At 42.5% G+C, this 16086-nt stretch overlaps 1 protein-coding gene across 1 annotated transcript; it reads left to right on the top strand.

The window, feature by feature from the left end:
• The first annotated feature begins 368 nt into the window (after positions 1-368).
• Positions 369-3596, top strand: LOC124120303 (extensin-2-like). Its single transcript, XM_046483104.2, has 2 exons — positions 369-509; positions 2898-3596. The coding sequence occupies exons 1-2, from the start codon at positions 369-371 to the stop codon at positions 3594-3596; spliced, it is 840 nt and encodes a 279-aa protein (XP_046339060.2).
• The last annotated feature ends 12490 nt before the right edge of the window (positions 3597-16086 follow it).

The raw sequence follows: 16086 nt of genomic DNA, 5'->3' as shown, positions 1-16086 counted from the left end.
GATAAAACGCCTACGATCTGCGTTAATTAATTCGATTGATACGCCGTGTTAATGAAATACACTTAAAGGCGTTCAACCCAACGCACTCACTCATTCAATCCATTCTGTACCAGGCATGGTGTTCTCTGCTCCAGACTTGATTATCCATTGTGTACCTCCGGGAGAGCACGGCCGACCAGCGCGTAAAACCTAATTCAATACTCTCTGATTGGAATCTCTCACCTTAATCAAGCGGTCACTTATTAACAGATAAGAAAACATCCACCGTGATTGGGTATGTCCTGGCGTCATTGTGTAGCTATATTGTATAGCTTTTGCAATCATCTGTCCTATTTCAACTTTCTCTGAGGCGGCACGACCGGTCCGACATGCAGATCGGGGCTTGCGATCCAGTCCCGGAACTCGGGGAGAGTCTCGCCATTGACACCGACACTGTCCAGAGCTGCGCTGCGCCTCTGACTAATCAACGCAGGTCAACAGTGTATTCCGGTATTAGATCAGCTAGACTGGTATCCCTGTCTAGAATCATCCCCGCTTAAACCCAGGGGGAATACAATCTGTTTCTTCATATCACTGTGTTAATCTTCAATAGGTGACCATTTTCACCGTGAAGGTTACTGTAATTTAAGTGAGCTAGTGAGTGAGTAGGATTTTACTCCGCATTTAGCAATATTCGAGCAGTATCACGGCAGGAGACACCAGAAATCGATTTAACACAATGTACCCATGTATGGAATCGAACACAGGCTTCGGCGTGATGAGCGAATGTTTCAACCACAATGCACCCCACCGCCCCTTAAGTTATCAAGATTTCTGCGGATGTGCTGAATTAAGGAAGGAAGGAAGGGGAAGACAACGAAACACGTGAGTGAATGAGTGAATTTGGTTTAACGCGGCTTTGTTTATTATTTCAGTAACATACCATGGCCCGATGTGACGCAGGTCCTATACGCTTTCCACTCTAAACGTACAGAGATGGTAGCAAAACAAAAATCCTATTGACAAACCTGATCATCGGATTCTGGCACTTCTAAGGGAGGTAATACTACACCGCAAATTCCGACTAGGCCAACCATACCACCATATGTCGGCTTTAACTGTACACATGTATCCTGACGGCATGACTACAGTCCACGCCGGGCAGCAATAAACCCAAGTAACCTTGGGATCGGATGGTGTTCACAGTTAATGTCAGTCGCTGGTTTGGCTGGTCCAAGCTTGATTATATACAGCTATTGTGAGTGAGTGAGTATGGTTTTACTCCGCTTTTAGCAATACAACACAATGTCCCGGCGGGGACATCACCCATGTGGATAATCGAACCCGGGCCTTAGGTGTGACGAGCGAACGATTTAACCACTAGGCTACCCCACCGCCCCGATAATGCTGTGATATACTGCTGTGTGTCTGACTGTCCCATAAAACAAGGTGTTTGGGAATTATTACCTCCATATCTGGTTTGCGTGTTTTATGATCGGCGCCTGCTTAATGTGTGGCATGTTTATTTTCTAAAGAGACTTGGATAGAAGCACGGACGATTTGAAAGCTAACAGCCTTTTATGACACGAACGATCTGGGATTCGATCACACCATTTAGCGGATCCTAGTAGCTAAGGGTCCTAACAGCATATTTCGGCGATTTGGACCACAACGTTCCCTGCAACAGCCGCGCCTCTCTTATTTCAACTGAAACTATCAAAGCGCATAACATAGAGACCATTTTGTCCACAGAATCCCCTTTTGCGAGCGGTTGTCATGGTAACCACTGTACAATGTACTACTAAAGCCTTCAATACATATACATGTCTCCTAGTCTTGTTCTTACTCGGTAGAGGCGGGGTAGTCTAGTGGTTAAAACGTTTGCTGGTAACGCCTGGTTCCATTTCCAAACTGGTGTCCCGATTCATTATGTCCCTGCTGTGACATAGCTAGAAACCTTTACACTCGCACTCCGCTATTTGGCCGATACTAGTCTCTGTTTAGATCTGAATGAGAACTCTCATAAACGCGTTTCCACGACAACCGTATTTGATAAATGCTGGTTACAGCAGTTTGGTTCGGTTCGATGCTATGGTAGTTGTGTATACAAGCCAGGATAGATATGTGTATTGTGTACCACAAGCGGACAGAAAACAAATTCAGTTTTGCCACAAATGGCAGTGGGGAATCACGCCTGGGCATTGGGTGTGGCATGTGACGCTTTAGTCACTCGACCACCCATCGGGTAGACATTCTCCACGGCTGTACTGAAAGAAACGTCCATGGATGCGTAGTAATCCTATCCTCCTAACAGGCAAGTCTAGATATGTGGACAGTAAACTAAGGACTCCAGTCTGTTATAGGAACAACTTGTTCTTATTATTTACATAATCACGACCACCTTAGAAGAAAATATATTGATCAGCCTTGTTATGTACATCCCACTCTACAAAGATTTACAACGATCATGTCAACAACTGATAAAGATACTCTAAAAAATCTATCAATGTTCATTTATCATGCTATGTTAATTAGAATATGACCTCTTAAACGGATCAGTAACCACTCCCAGAAAACAGAATTGTACTATGGGCCTGAGGCCTTTCAGTATGGAATAAAACTTACCCTATCCTACATAATCTAGAAATTATGATTTTAACTAATAAGTATTGCCTCAGAGACTTGTGCAAGTCTGCAATCGGCCTTCTCGGATAAACTGCAGCGTGACCTATATCCAGGTGCCCTTGGAGATTTAGTCTAGAGCTTGCGTGTGTGATTACTGTAATGCAGATGACGAAGCCCGTTTAATACCATCCATAGCTGAGGCGGCCATAGGACTTTGAAAAGGTGGTGACGTATTACCAGATGTAAGATGTAACTTGAAGCTGTATGAAAAAAGGGATGTGGCACCCTTTCAGCATCTCTTCCCCACACCCACACCCACCCCAACACCAACCGCACCCTTACTCCAGAGAACCCCACCGCACCGTTACTCAAGAGAACCCCACCGCACCCTTACTCCAGAGAACCCCACCGCACCCTTACTCCAGAGAACCCCACCGCACCCTTACTCCAGAGAACCCCACCGCACCCTTACTCCAGAGAACCCCACCCTTACTCCAGAGAACCCCACCCCACCCTTACTCCAGAGAACCCCACCCCACCCTTACTCCAAAGAACCCCACCGCACCCCTACTCCAGAGAACCCAACCGCACCCTTACTCCAGAGAACCCCACCGCAACCTTACTCCAGAGAACCCCACCCCACCCTTACTCCAGAGAACCCCATCCCACCCTTACTCCAGAGAACCCCACCCCACCCTTACTCCAGAGAATCCCACCCCACCGCACCCTTACTCCAGAGAACCCCACCCCACCCTTACTCCAGAGAACCCCACCCCACCCTTACTCCAGAGAACCCCACCGCACCCTTACTCCAGAGAAACCCACCGCACCCTTACTCCAGAGAACCCCACCGCACCCTTACTCCAGAGAACCTCACTGTACCCTTACTCCAGAGAACCCCACCCCACCCTTACTCCAGAGAACCCCACCGCACCCTTACTCCAAAGAACCCCACCCCACTCTTCCGAATCAGCCAATGCTTAGGTCCATGAGCATCAGAGAAAAAACTAAACCTTCCAAAATCAATCGATGTTTAAGTCCGTCACATAACGTAACATTACCAGTCAGATACTACTCCTTACAGATGCGCCAGCCATTTCCACTATGTGATCGGTAAAGTGCTGCCTTTGACTAGGGTCATTATCCTGGCGAGATGAGACAACGATCTAGAATCTGACCCATATCTAGCCTCTACTGATGACAGGGCCCAAGGTGAATCTGCAGATAACATAATTCCGCAACCGACAGCCTAATTTTTGATTAAACAGCAGGGCTCGTCTTCTGGTAGGAAAATCAATTTTCTTGTCGCAATTGAATCCCTGGGTGATTTGGAGGAACTAAGAAAACCCGGTAAACGTCCAACGGTACAGCAATATGGCCTGATCAGAAGAGATTTCAAGAATCTTCGTGAGCAGGCTCATGAATGTGCAGCCATTGATACTCTAGCTGGTTTTTTTACACCGTGTCCCCTCCGACGGAAAGAAGCATCGACTCATTTGGGAAAAAAACTCAATCGAATTTCAAATCTCCTGATTGCCAAACATCGATTTGGGTGTAATCAGTCCGGATTTTAATGCCTCCGGGCCCAGGGTCCGTCCTTGGGGTACGGATGATCACAGGTAATTGTACAGGTCTCTTGGAAAGACATGCCAGCATCAAGACACTGTTTGTTCTTCTGAAACCTTCGAAAGGACGCTATATGGTTTCCCTTAGATCAAATCGTGCCTGTCTGTTTTTGCAAATTTCACGGATGAAGATTGAAAGTTTTGAAATTGATTCTGTAATTTTTTTCACTAAATTTAAACTTGGAAAGAAAGAATCTGATTGTTATGACACTGGAAATGTTGTTACAAATACGGCAGCAGGTACAGCATATTTCCCTGGAGACTTAATGGTGTTGGAAAAAGATATACAAAACATTGTTTCTTGATGAGGTCAAAGATCTGATCAAATATCGATTTTAGCTTTGCGTGTTGCACGTTCAAGCTGTGCTCTGCACTAAGATACCCTGCGGCAGGGCCGGAGTTGGGCATGTACGTTGCGAGGTATGGCGAGGTCATAATCTCTTAATACGCGTAATTTGAAGAAGGAAAATTGCATAATTCCAGTCAGAGGCGGATCCATTATTTTGAAAAATAATCGTTGCACTGCACGGTCATGGAATTATGATATTTGGGCATAAACAGGAGCATTATTATGGTGGCGATGGGTTCAGTATCGGACTATTTGATATCCTGCCCATGTTCTCGTAAGAGGCGACTAAATGGATCGGGTTGTCAGACTTGGTTGTTGCATGTCAACGTATCCCAATTGCGTAGACCGATGTTCATGATGTCCATCACTGAAGGTCTGGTCCGGACTCGATTATTTACAGACCGACGTCATATAGCAGGAATATTGCTGAGTGCGGCGTTAAACAACAAACAAGCAAACAAACAAACAAACAAACAAACAAAGCCAGAGGCAGAAGTCATCCAGAGACAAATTGTATTGGATTCAGGTGGACAATACTGGACACTATAACCCTCGACGCGGATTGTTGTTCATAACATCAACCACTGGTTTGTCTATCCCAGATTCTGTTATTTACAGGCCGCCGTGATAGAGCTGTAATTTTGCTGCCTGCGGCTTAAAACAAACAACATTATTAAAACGAATAAGACTAAACTACTGGGCAAAAGAAAGTATACACCCATGTTTGATGATGGCTAAAAATGAAACAAAAAAGAAATGAATATTCGATGATGGTTTATTTGATACGGGTATTATAACCTATATTGCATACATCATATCAATGAGTATCTCACAAAAGGCTTCTGTTTTCAAGTAACGTTTGTAAATGTTTTGGTTGAATCCAAATTTCAAGTGTATACTTTCTTTTGCCCGGCAGTGTACTTAGAGTACCGAGTACCAGTGCGTGCATACAAAAATGATCGACAGTATATTAGCCATTATTATATTTAGCATTAAATCAGCTACAAATTGCGATACAATTTATTACTTTGATCATCAGTTTTCAAAGCAGCATCCGATGGGAGGAACTGCGTGCACAAAGCCATTATGATGATGACGAAAACAATAACAACGGGTGTAGTGGGCGGAGGTATGACGCATATTATAGCGTGTCAATGTCATGTGGAAGGAAAGTGACGCAAGTCCTGGAAGTTTACCCCTTTAGTGGGACCCGCGAGCACGGATATGGTGCTGACAAACCAAGGATTTGGCACGGGGAAAATCTGGCCTACTTGCAGCGGATCCTGATGGGTACGATAATGGTTATAGCCAATCAATACGTGTTAGGAGTTCTATCACACCGCGTCAGCGTATAATACCTTTCTACTCAGATGACATTCGATATTTCACACATGTCAGAACGTTATCAATAAGTAATAACCTTGAGAATTGTTTCACTGAAATACATGAAAAGCTTATGGAGTTTGCAGCTTGAGAACGAATCAGGACAGTAATAGTGTTGTACAGCCAATAAACAACAATAACTTTTTTATAGAATTTGTATGAGTGGCGGGTGCTATCGGTAGCACAGGACATGGTTACCCTTTTCGCGAACGCCTGGTGTCAATCCTGATTTTCACGAATTCATGCATATACTTTTCACCACTATTTTATCTTTTACGGCCAATGGAATTTGTTTGGGTGGATTATACAGACCGGTAATTCTCCTGAATTGACATTTTATGTTGAAATATTGTTTAGTTTTCTCAACCCTCTGTCCTTATTCAATATAGGCTCGGATTGTTAGATCATGATAAATGAAGGAAGAAAAATGTCCACTGAAAAGTCGAAGAGGCTGCGCCCATTATGTCATTCAGCTATAGAAAATGAAAGTCATTTTACTTTTGTACATCCTTATTATTGTGATCTAAGAAGAAAGTTTATACCAAAACGCTATCTGTCAAGTCATTCTGTACCTGTTTTTATTTCTCTCATTTCTTCGAAAGATGATGCTGTCATTTTAAAACTGGTTATATGTGTTAAAAATGCAATTTCTCCCAGAAACAAATTGTTAAACATGAGAATATTTCCAAATATGTAAAACTACTGTATTTGGGCCGGAGGCCTTACATGCAATAAATATCCTTGACTTTGACCTTTTATCCGTGAGACATGTTTATATGTTGGACAGGACATGGTATTATTGTTGTATTTATTTGAATGATCAGATCGTAAGGAACATAGTTATGACAGGTATTATAGGTGTCCAAATGACTGACAACTTTCGTTCGATACCACGTCATCGCCAGAATTAACGACCTAGCACACATCTATGATACAAATGTGTGAAAAGGTCATTTAACACTCTGAGAGAAAGCCTACTTTGAGCTAGTCCGCTGCCCTGATTTCAATCAATTTTCGTTTGATTTCATGTCATTCCTGCGTCATTGAACTTCTCCTACTGAGATACTTGAAACTACAACCCAGAAACCTCTAAATCTGCCCTGATTCACTTAGCCGCTATCTGCACTTGACGCTCCAGAAGACGGAACCCCATAAGTGACATCAGCGAAACTAATAATCTCCTGAGTGTCTCATCAGCACGCGATCCTTTGTCCACATTGTACGCATTGTACCTATACTCCCACTTGCTATGATGTACAGGTTACACATAAAGAAATGTTTTCCATTGCTTTCCATAGTAACGTTATACATTATTTTTAAAAACTAGGCATTCAATAGCCATAATTTGTACATGTATGCCAAGCCTGGCCTTAAAGCTGCATTAAAAACACAAATTTTTGCTAGCTTAGCCAGCTCCACTTCCTTGTACAGGAAGCTTAACACTCCAACACCAGTTCCGCACCAAATGTCATTTACTTGGAAATATTTGTGGTCACATTCTGCATATCTCATTCTCATCATGTTAAAAAACGATAACACTAAATATTGAAAAATATGGTCAGTTCTTATTACCGGATGGGTATACCTTTACAAAACAAAAGACTTACACAATATCATCCAATCACAGCTGCCAGATATTTCACTGCACACTCTACGGAAGCGGCTGTCCGAACAACTGATTCTGATTTGGTGTATAGTAGAACCTACACCAACACCAAAACCAACACCTTGGATTGAGGATGAAATGTACCATGTATTGAAGCAAGTTTAGTATTGCTTTGGTTACCTCCCCCTGTTTCATTAACCAGCCATATTGAACCAAATTCACAATTTTCAACACTCCGCGGGAACACAATCGCATTAAAATCAGACCTTAGTTCTCGCTACCGCTAAACAAAGATCTGAAGACATCCCATTAGCGGTCACGTCAGAACGACCTTTCATCCGACCAATGAGAGCGTTGCTTACCAGATCATGAAATTGACAGTCGGAATGTGATTTCTAATCATACAACCTCGAAAACCTTAACACGGGGTATTCCGAACGATAGTTTTACAGGTTTAACGACTATATCCCTACAAACTAGACCATCTATTACCCATTCCTGAATGTTCTTTTGTTTAGGTTTCAAATTTGTAATCGAGAATTTGTCGAAATATGTTTCGAAGCGTAGTCGCCAATTTGAAATTAGTGCCGTAAAGCACGAGAAAGCTGCCTTCTGATTGGTCATTCTATTTGTCAAAGTTCGCGCAAGGTCGGTCTGACGTGACCCGTAATGGGACGTCCTGAAATCTTTGTTTAGCCGCAGCGAGAACTTAGGTCTGATTTTATTGAGATTGGCGGGAACATCACATTATACAACACTATGAGACGGTAGTTGTGACCCATACACTGGCTCTATATTAAATTGTATACTTAGTTTTTATTAACCATAATAATAGTCATGTCGAACAATATGCGGAGGGATCTGCTGTATGCGTCCTTCGGTGAAATCACTACTCCATTACTGCCCGGGGTATTGTGTAGAAAACGGAAGACGTCGAGTGGACAAGAATGTTTTATTCGCAACTGGGATTGGCCTGACATTTGTATTTCTCAACAAGCATGTTTTGTTATGCGACTGCATTATCCATCGTATAGGACACATATGTGTTAGAAATAGTGGACAAATGCCTAATGAATTTTGGTGGAGCAGTTCATCTTTTTATACAGGAATTTGGTTTCAAATTGATGCCAAATTTAGTTACACCTATTTTGTTTTGCGTAAACAATCGCAGTCAAACTATCCCGTGTGTCATTACTAACGATATGCAGGTCTGGCATTGATAATTTAAGTTGACATTTAAGATGTACTCCGACAAACACTCAAGTGAGTGAATTTCTTTTAACGCCGAACGTATCTTACCCAAGAACATTCTAGCTATACCACCACGGGTTTTCAAAACCCAGTCTGGGTCAGTTAAACCAGTTGTCTAGAAGGGACGATCCACACGAGTTCACGTGATGCAACCACCTGATTTTCATTTAAGCAGACCTCTTCAACAAGTATGAGGTGATGGGGTCCTATTCTGCTCTGGACATCCTGTGAGTTGTTATGGAAACTATATAGCCCTTGTACCACCACGCAGTCTTTTGTAAACAATTGCACAATACCGACATTGAAAGGTTTTTAATCAGGACCATGTATGTAACGGGCTTAACCGTTTCAAGATGAAAGTAGTGAAATGCCAGAACCAAGGACTTGCGTCATGAATCGACGTCACATGTGCAGCGTATACATTAACTTTCTTCACTCATGAAATATAGACGACTCTACGTGCGTTGTAATGAAACAAAGTACATGGAACGAGAGCTTGTACGCAACATATAATAAAGTGGGATCGCCTCTGTGGTCCAGTGGTAGAGCGTCCGCCCGGAAGTTCCGGGGTTCGATCCATACCAAAAGACGTTAAAAGATGGTATTTGTTGTTACCCTGTCTGGCGCTCGACATTTAGGGGCTTCAAACAAGGACTGGTCGGCTCGGAGGCAGTATACTGTGTCTGAGTAGGGTGTTCATGTTAAACTGCGGCATGGTATCTAAGTAGGCTAGCACTATAAATCGGCATCATTCCGGACTAGTACAAGCAGCTACACACACACACACACACACACACACACACACACACACACACACACACGTACATGCACGTCGCTATATAAGTGCAATAATCTTGGACGCGACGTTAAACCCCATTTCACCTCACCTATAATAAAGTGCACGCACAAGATAGTGTCACAGGCTAATCACTCACAAGAATGAAGGAAACATTAAAAATTAAAAAAAAATATAAAAAATTACTCTTCGTACAAAATTCGCAAGAGAGTGAGTATGGTTTTACGCCGCTTTTAGCTTTTGTCGTGGACACCATTGTAACCATGTGAAGAATCGAACCCAGACATTCAGACTGACCACTAAAAGCTTTATCATTTTGGCTACTTGCCGCTCCCGCAATTCGTGAAGGGAAACTGCAATCATCCAAAATGGCCTCCACGTGAGATATCGCTTGGGTGAGATCAATGAAATTGGACCACAATGCTTTGCACGCAATTGTGACGTCATCGGTTTCCATGACGTCATATTCAAATAACATCACTGATTCCTCTGCACTGAAGCTGGTATGCTGTACTTTTTTACACTCAAAACACTTGCTATTACTGTTGAACTATAAAAGAAGGAAGGATGGTTATGGATGATGAACAGTACCTCGCCTGTGTATTATTTGATATCAAGCCTTGGAATTATAAATGATTATCGACCCGTGTTGATATATTTGATAACAAACGACAATCGTGTGAAATTCTCCATTTCTGAGTTATATCAACACTGGTACTGCTTTCAAATTACTGTTTTTTAATTCGATGCGAATGGCTGAAAGATTGCTGATGCAGCGTTAAACAGTAATCACTCACTCACTCACTCACTCACTCACTCACTCACTCACTATTTAGAGTGAGTGAGTGAGTATGGTTTTACGCCGCTTTTAGCAATATTCCAGCAATATCACGGCGGGGGACACCAGAAATGGGCTTCACACATTGTACCCATGTCGGGAATCGAACCCGGGTCCTCGGCGTGACGAGCGAACGCTTTAACCACTAGGCTACCCGACCGCCCCTCTCACTATTTAGAAACTACTTCCTCATTGCTCATGAAGATCCGGGTTAAAATAGGCCCTCAGTAACCCATGCTAGCTGTGAAAGGCGACTATGCTTGTCGTTGGAGGCGTTAGTCGGGATCGGGTGGTCAGGCTCGCTGATGTGGTTGATGCATGTCATCGTATCCCAATTGCGTGGATCGATGATCATGATATCAATCACTGGATTGTCTGGTCCAGACTCGATTATTTACAGACCGCCGTCATGTAGCAGGAACATTGCTGAGTGCGTCTTTAACAACAAATAAACAAACAAACAAACATATTTCCTTGTTATTTAAATATGCCTGAGTCAATACAATACAGTTCGTGACGTTATGTGAAGTGACTAGTTCATATCAAGCAAGATTAATCCCCATGTGGCTATACCTCAATAACAAGTTGGAATATAGTTTGAAGTTGCTCGAAGTAATTTCTTCCATATGGGGAACATGTGAATCCTGTCGTGAAAGTACTGACCCGTGTGTGTTGAGACTACATCAGAAGGGATACCTTCCCCCTTTACTAATTATTCCTATCTCTCTTGGGCACCGTTCCACCAAGTCCCCCCACAACCTCATGAATGATTCTGGCGCCTTTTCCATCCACCGAGCAGACGACACATATGTGACGTCATCAACAGAGGGCGGGAAACAGAACGAGCTCATGTAATCAGGATGCGAGGTGATCCGCAAGGCCTGTCGGAATAGCGTTTCTGAGTTAGCCATTTAAACTACATCCTGCTTGACCGTTCTCGACTTTAGTACCCAGGATAGTCAGAGTCAAATCGTGTCGAAGAGCATTTCTTCCCATCGATTTCTAGTGATTCGCCGAGCAGTGGAACTACTTTCTTTCCGTGTAAGAGAAGTGACTTGATGCCTATTTGAAAACGGGTTTTGGAGGAAATTAAATTTTCACAGCGAGAAATAAAGCTACTGGCATGGAGAGAAAGCGCTGGAGTTTATCCCCTGTGAAGAAGCGCCATTGTTACCTCGACCATTGATCAACGGCAATGCCAGAGAGTGACTGATGGCCAAAAAAACACAAAATGCCATTTGAAAAACAAGAATAAGCCCGATAAGCACGTAATTAATATTTTCTGAGGAAGAAGTTAGGTGATGCTCTCACGGAATAACAATTTTCGTCGGCACTGACCTTAATACCTTCAGCAGCTAAGGCGGAGGAAAAGACGAAATGCTAATACCACGAGAGCACTCTGAGTAAATACCTAGTTCTGGTTCAAAGAAGTCATTCTAACTACAGTCAATGCAAGATTTAACTCTTGAGCATGACACTGCTATGGAAAAGACAGGTGCTGTTCAAGCGTATGTTATAAATTATGCTGTGCTTGAAGCTTCCATAGTCAAACCGTGGTGATAACAGCTTACAACAAATGGTTTCCCACAGATTACTATGGAAACATCATATTTTTCATAAATAACTAGACATTCAACAGCCATAACATGTACATGTATGCACAGTCTGGCCTTAAAACTGCAATACAAATACAAAAAAGCCAGTTCCTTTTCCGAGTACAGGAAGCTAAACACACAAACCCCAGCTGCTTGAAAATATAATGTGTTCACATTCAGCATAAGTCATCATGTTAAAAAAGACAGCACTAAATATAGAAAAACATGGTCAGTTTTAAATATTGGATGGATTTACATCAACAAAACACAAAAATCTTACTCAATATCATCAAATCACAGCTGCCAGATTTCTCGGTCTACGAAAGTTGCTGGCCGAACAACACTGATTCTGATTTGGTGAAGAGAAGCTGTAAAAAAACATTCAATTCATACGTCCTTACACTTATCAACACTGTCACAGATTCTTATGGGCATAACGCTGGCCTTTCTATACCGTTATGACTATACTTATACCTTTCTATTTCTGTACTAATCCTGTTGTTGACAGTTGCCTACTTACTGTGGCACTGAAAATTTATATAGTGATTGCTTCTTTGATAAACACCACTCTGACCGACTCTAATGGGAAACATGGTACTTCTAAGATAAGAACCGCTATAACTGTTTCTTCACAACACGGGGACGTCGGCTTCTATCATAAACAACGACTTTGATAAATACGAGGATGACGGATTTTATATAAAAAAAACACAAACACCGCTCTGACTTTGATAAACACGAGGATTGCTGCTTCCATGATATACATCAACACCGCTCTGACTTTGATAAACACGAAGATGGCTGCTTCCATGATACACACAAACACCGCTTTGACTGATAAACACGAGGATTGCTGCTTCCATGATACACACACCGCTCTGACTGATAAACACGAGGATTGCTGCTTCCATGATATACATCAACACCGCTCTGACTTTGATAAACACGAAGATGGCTGCTTCCATGATACACACAAACACCGCTTTGACTGATAAACACGAGGATTGCGGCTTCCATGATATACATAAACACCGCTTTGACTTTGATAAACACGAGCATTGCTGCTTCAATGATATACATAAACACCGCTCTGACTTTGATAAACACGAGGATTGCTGCTTCCATGATACACACACCGCTCTGACTGATAAACACGAGGATTGCGGCTTCCATGCTATACATAAACACCGCTCTGACTTTGATAAACACGAAGATGGCTGCTTCCATGCTACACACAAACACCGCTTTGACTGATAAACACGAGGATTGCTGCTTCCATGATACACACAAACACCGCTCTGACTGATAAACACGAGGATGGATGCTTCCATGATATACATAAACACCACTTTGACTGATAAACACGAGGATTGCTGCTTCCATGATATACATAAACACCGCTATGACTTTGATAAACACGAGGATGGATGCGTCTATGATAAACACAAACACCGCTCTGACTGATAAACACGAAGATGGCTGCTTCCATGATACACACAAACACCGCTCTGACTGATTAACACGAGGATGGCTGTTTCAATGATAACCACACAAACACCGCTTTGACTTTGATAAACAAGAGGGTGGATGCGTCTATGATACACACAAACAACGCTCTGACTTTGATCAACGCGAGGATGGCTGCTTCCATGATACACACAAACACCGCACTGACTTTGATAAACACGAGGATGAAGGCTTCTATGATACACCCAAACACCGCTCTGACTTTTATAAACGCGAGGATGGCTGCTTCCATGCTACACACAAACACCGCACTTCAATGATAAACACAAACACCACTCTGACTGATAAACACGAGGATGGCTGCGTCAATGATAAATACAAACACCGCTCTGACTTTGATAAACGTGATGGTGGATGCGTCTATGATAAACACAAACACCGCTCTGACTTTGATAAACACGAGGATGAAGGCTTCTGTGGTAAACACAAATACTGCTCTCACACACACACACACACACACACACACACACACACACACACACACACACACATTCATACATACATACATACATACATTCATACAAACCATACATACATACATACATACATACATACATTCATACATACATACATACATTCATACATACATACATACATACATACATACATACATACATACATACATACATGCGTACCTTTTGCTCCTTATATATCCTCTTTAGATTACCCCCATTACTAATATTCTGAACGGTTTACTCATAACGTATCTTCTGTCCATTACTGTATCACCATCACGAATATACAGGGCCTTCAATTTACTCCTTACTTCTGTCCATTACTGTATCACCATCACGAATATACAGGGCCTTCAATTTACTCCTTACTTGTCCTTTCTGTGGTAACATCTATTGCTAATAGACTGATGATATTCCATACGTTTTACTCGTTATACGTCCCCTTTGTGTAACATCCATTGCTTTACTTACACCGCTTTTATTAAATCCATCACGATATGGTCCCCCTTGACGTTAGATTCTTTAATGTTAATGTGAATTCCAAATCGATTGCTTCGGAGTACACCCTGAATACCACATTATCTCCGTTCTTAACAATGCCCTTTCTTCTGTAATTAGCATCACAATGAAGATATCATTTTAAGGATAAAATGTCATGGTATAGGATAACACAAAGACTGAATACAGTCGTCTGTGACGCGATGACCTCCACGTGTACCAAGAAAGGACTCCACGATGCCGCAGCTACTCCATCAAATATTTACAAAGAATAACGCTAAATGCCAAAACTTTCTAGTTTCCCGTGACTCAAGAAAGCCCATTCAGGTACTGATATGGCTGTAAATTCTGTGTTATTTGTCATGAGATCGATTTCTTGGCTCACCATGGCAGGTCAATCACGATATTGAAACCTGAAACTGGTACAAGTCTTTCAAAAACTGATGCATTACCGATTTTTCTCCACTGAGCTGTTTGTGGGCTCCAACATGGATACCATCTCAGCCTTGCAGTTGTAAGACGCGACTACAGTGAAACTTTGATTGGTTGGTTGGTTGGTTATTTTACGCCACACTCAGCAATCAATATTCCAGCTATTTGAAGGCGGTCTGTAAATAATCGACTTTGGACAAGACAAGCCAGTGATTGATATCATGAGCATCGACCAGCGCAATTGGGATCGATGACATGCATCTACCAAGTCAGTGAGACTGACCCCCCGATCCCATTAGTCGCCTCTTACGACAAGCATAGTCGCCTTTTAAAGCAGGAATGGGTTGCTGAAGACCTATTCTACCCCGGATCTTCACGGGTCGTAAAGCTTTGAATGTTGGTCATGTTTGGTTGACTGATCACTTGTGAATGCCAACTCGCTGTGATCGCCGGACTGACCGTTACATATGGATGTATACTTTCACTATAGACGTACGCTGTAGGAAACCATCTACTCTTATACGTCCATTGTAACATAAATTGAGTAAAGTAACAGACGTGCGCATGAATGTTTTTTCGCAATTAGTAATCTTTCAGTTATGTCACGGCGACCTCAATGATTCTCAACCAACCAGGTCACAAATTTAACCAACGGATCCTTTCAAATCGACTTTTACGGTATGGAACAGTGGGGTAGCGTAGTGGTTAGAGCGTTCACTCATCACACTGGAGTCCTGGGTTCGATTTCCCACATGAGTACAATGTGATCGCTGTGAATGAGTGAGTGAGTTTGGTTTTACGCCACATTTAGCAATATTCCAGCAATATCACAGCGGGGGACACCAGAAATGGGCTTCACACATTGTACCCATATCGGGAATCGAACCCGGGTCTTCGGCGTGACGAGCGAACGCTTTAACCACTAGGCTACCCGACCGCCCCGTCCCCCGCTGTGATATTGCTGAAATGTTGCTAAAAGTGGCGTAAAAGCATAGTCACTCACTCACTTTCATGGTTTGCATATTCTACACCGGAAAATCCGGTTTAAGGTTGAGTGATATTAAATACAGAAGCAGCGGTTAGTAGTATTGCAGTATACCCAGACGGGTTAGTTTTGATGCAGAAGG

Source organism: Haliotis rufescens, unplaced genomic scaffold (assembly GCF_023055435.1).
Source record: "Haliotis rufescens isolate VD_foot unplaced genomic scaffold, xgHalRufe1.0.p SCAF_3, whole genome shotgun sequence".
Classification (NCBI taxonomy): domain Eukaryota; kingdom Metazoa; phylum Mollusca; class Gastropoda; order Lepetellida; family Haliotidae; genus Haliotis; species Haliotis rufescens.
Note: the sequence above shows the minus strand (reverse complement) of the source record. Positions and strands in the feature narration are given on the sequence as shown.

Bases quoted from the DNA above. Each gene is read 5' to 3' on its own strand.
- LOC124120303 (XM_046483104.2), top strand. From the start codon at position 369: ATGCAGATCGGGGCTTGCGATCCAGTCCCGGAACTCGGGGAGAGTCTC. The intron at 510-2,897 runs GTATCCCTGTCT...GCACCCTTTCAG, and splicing joins GTATTAGATCAGCTAGACTG to CATCTCTTCCCCACACCCAC.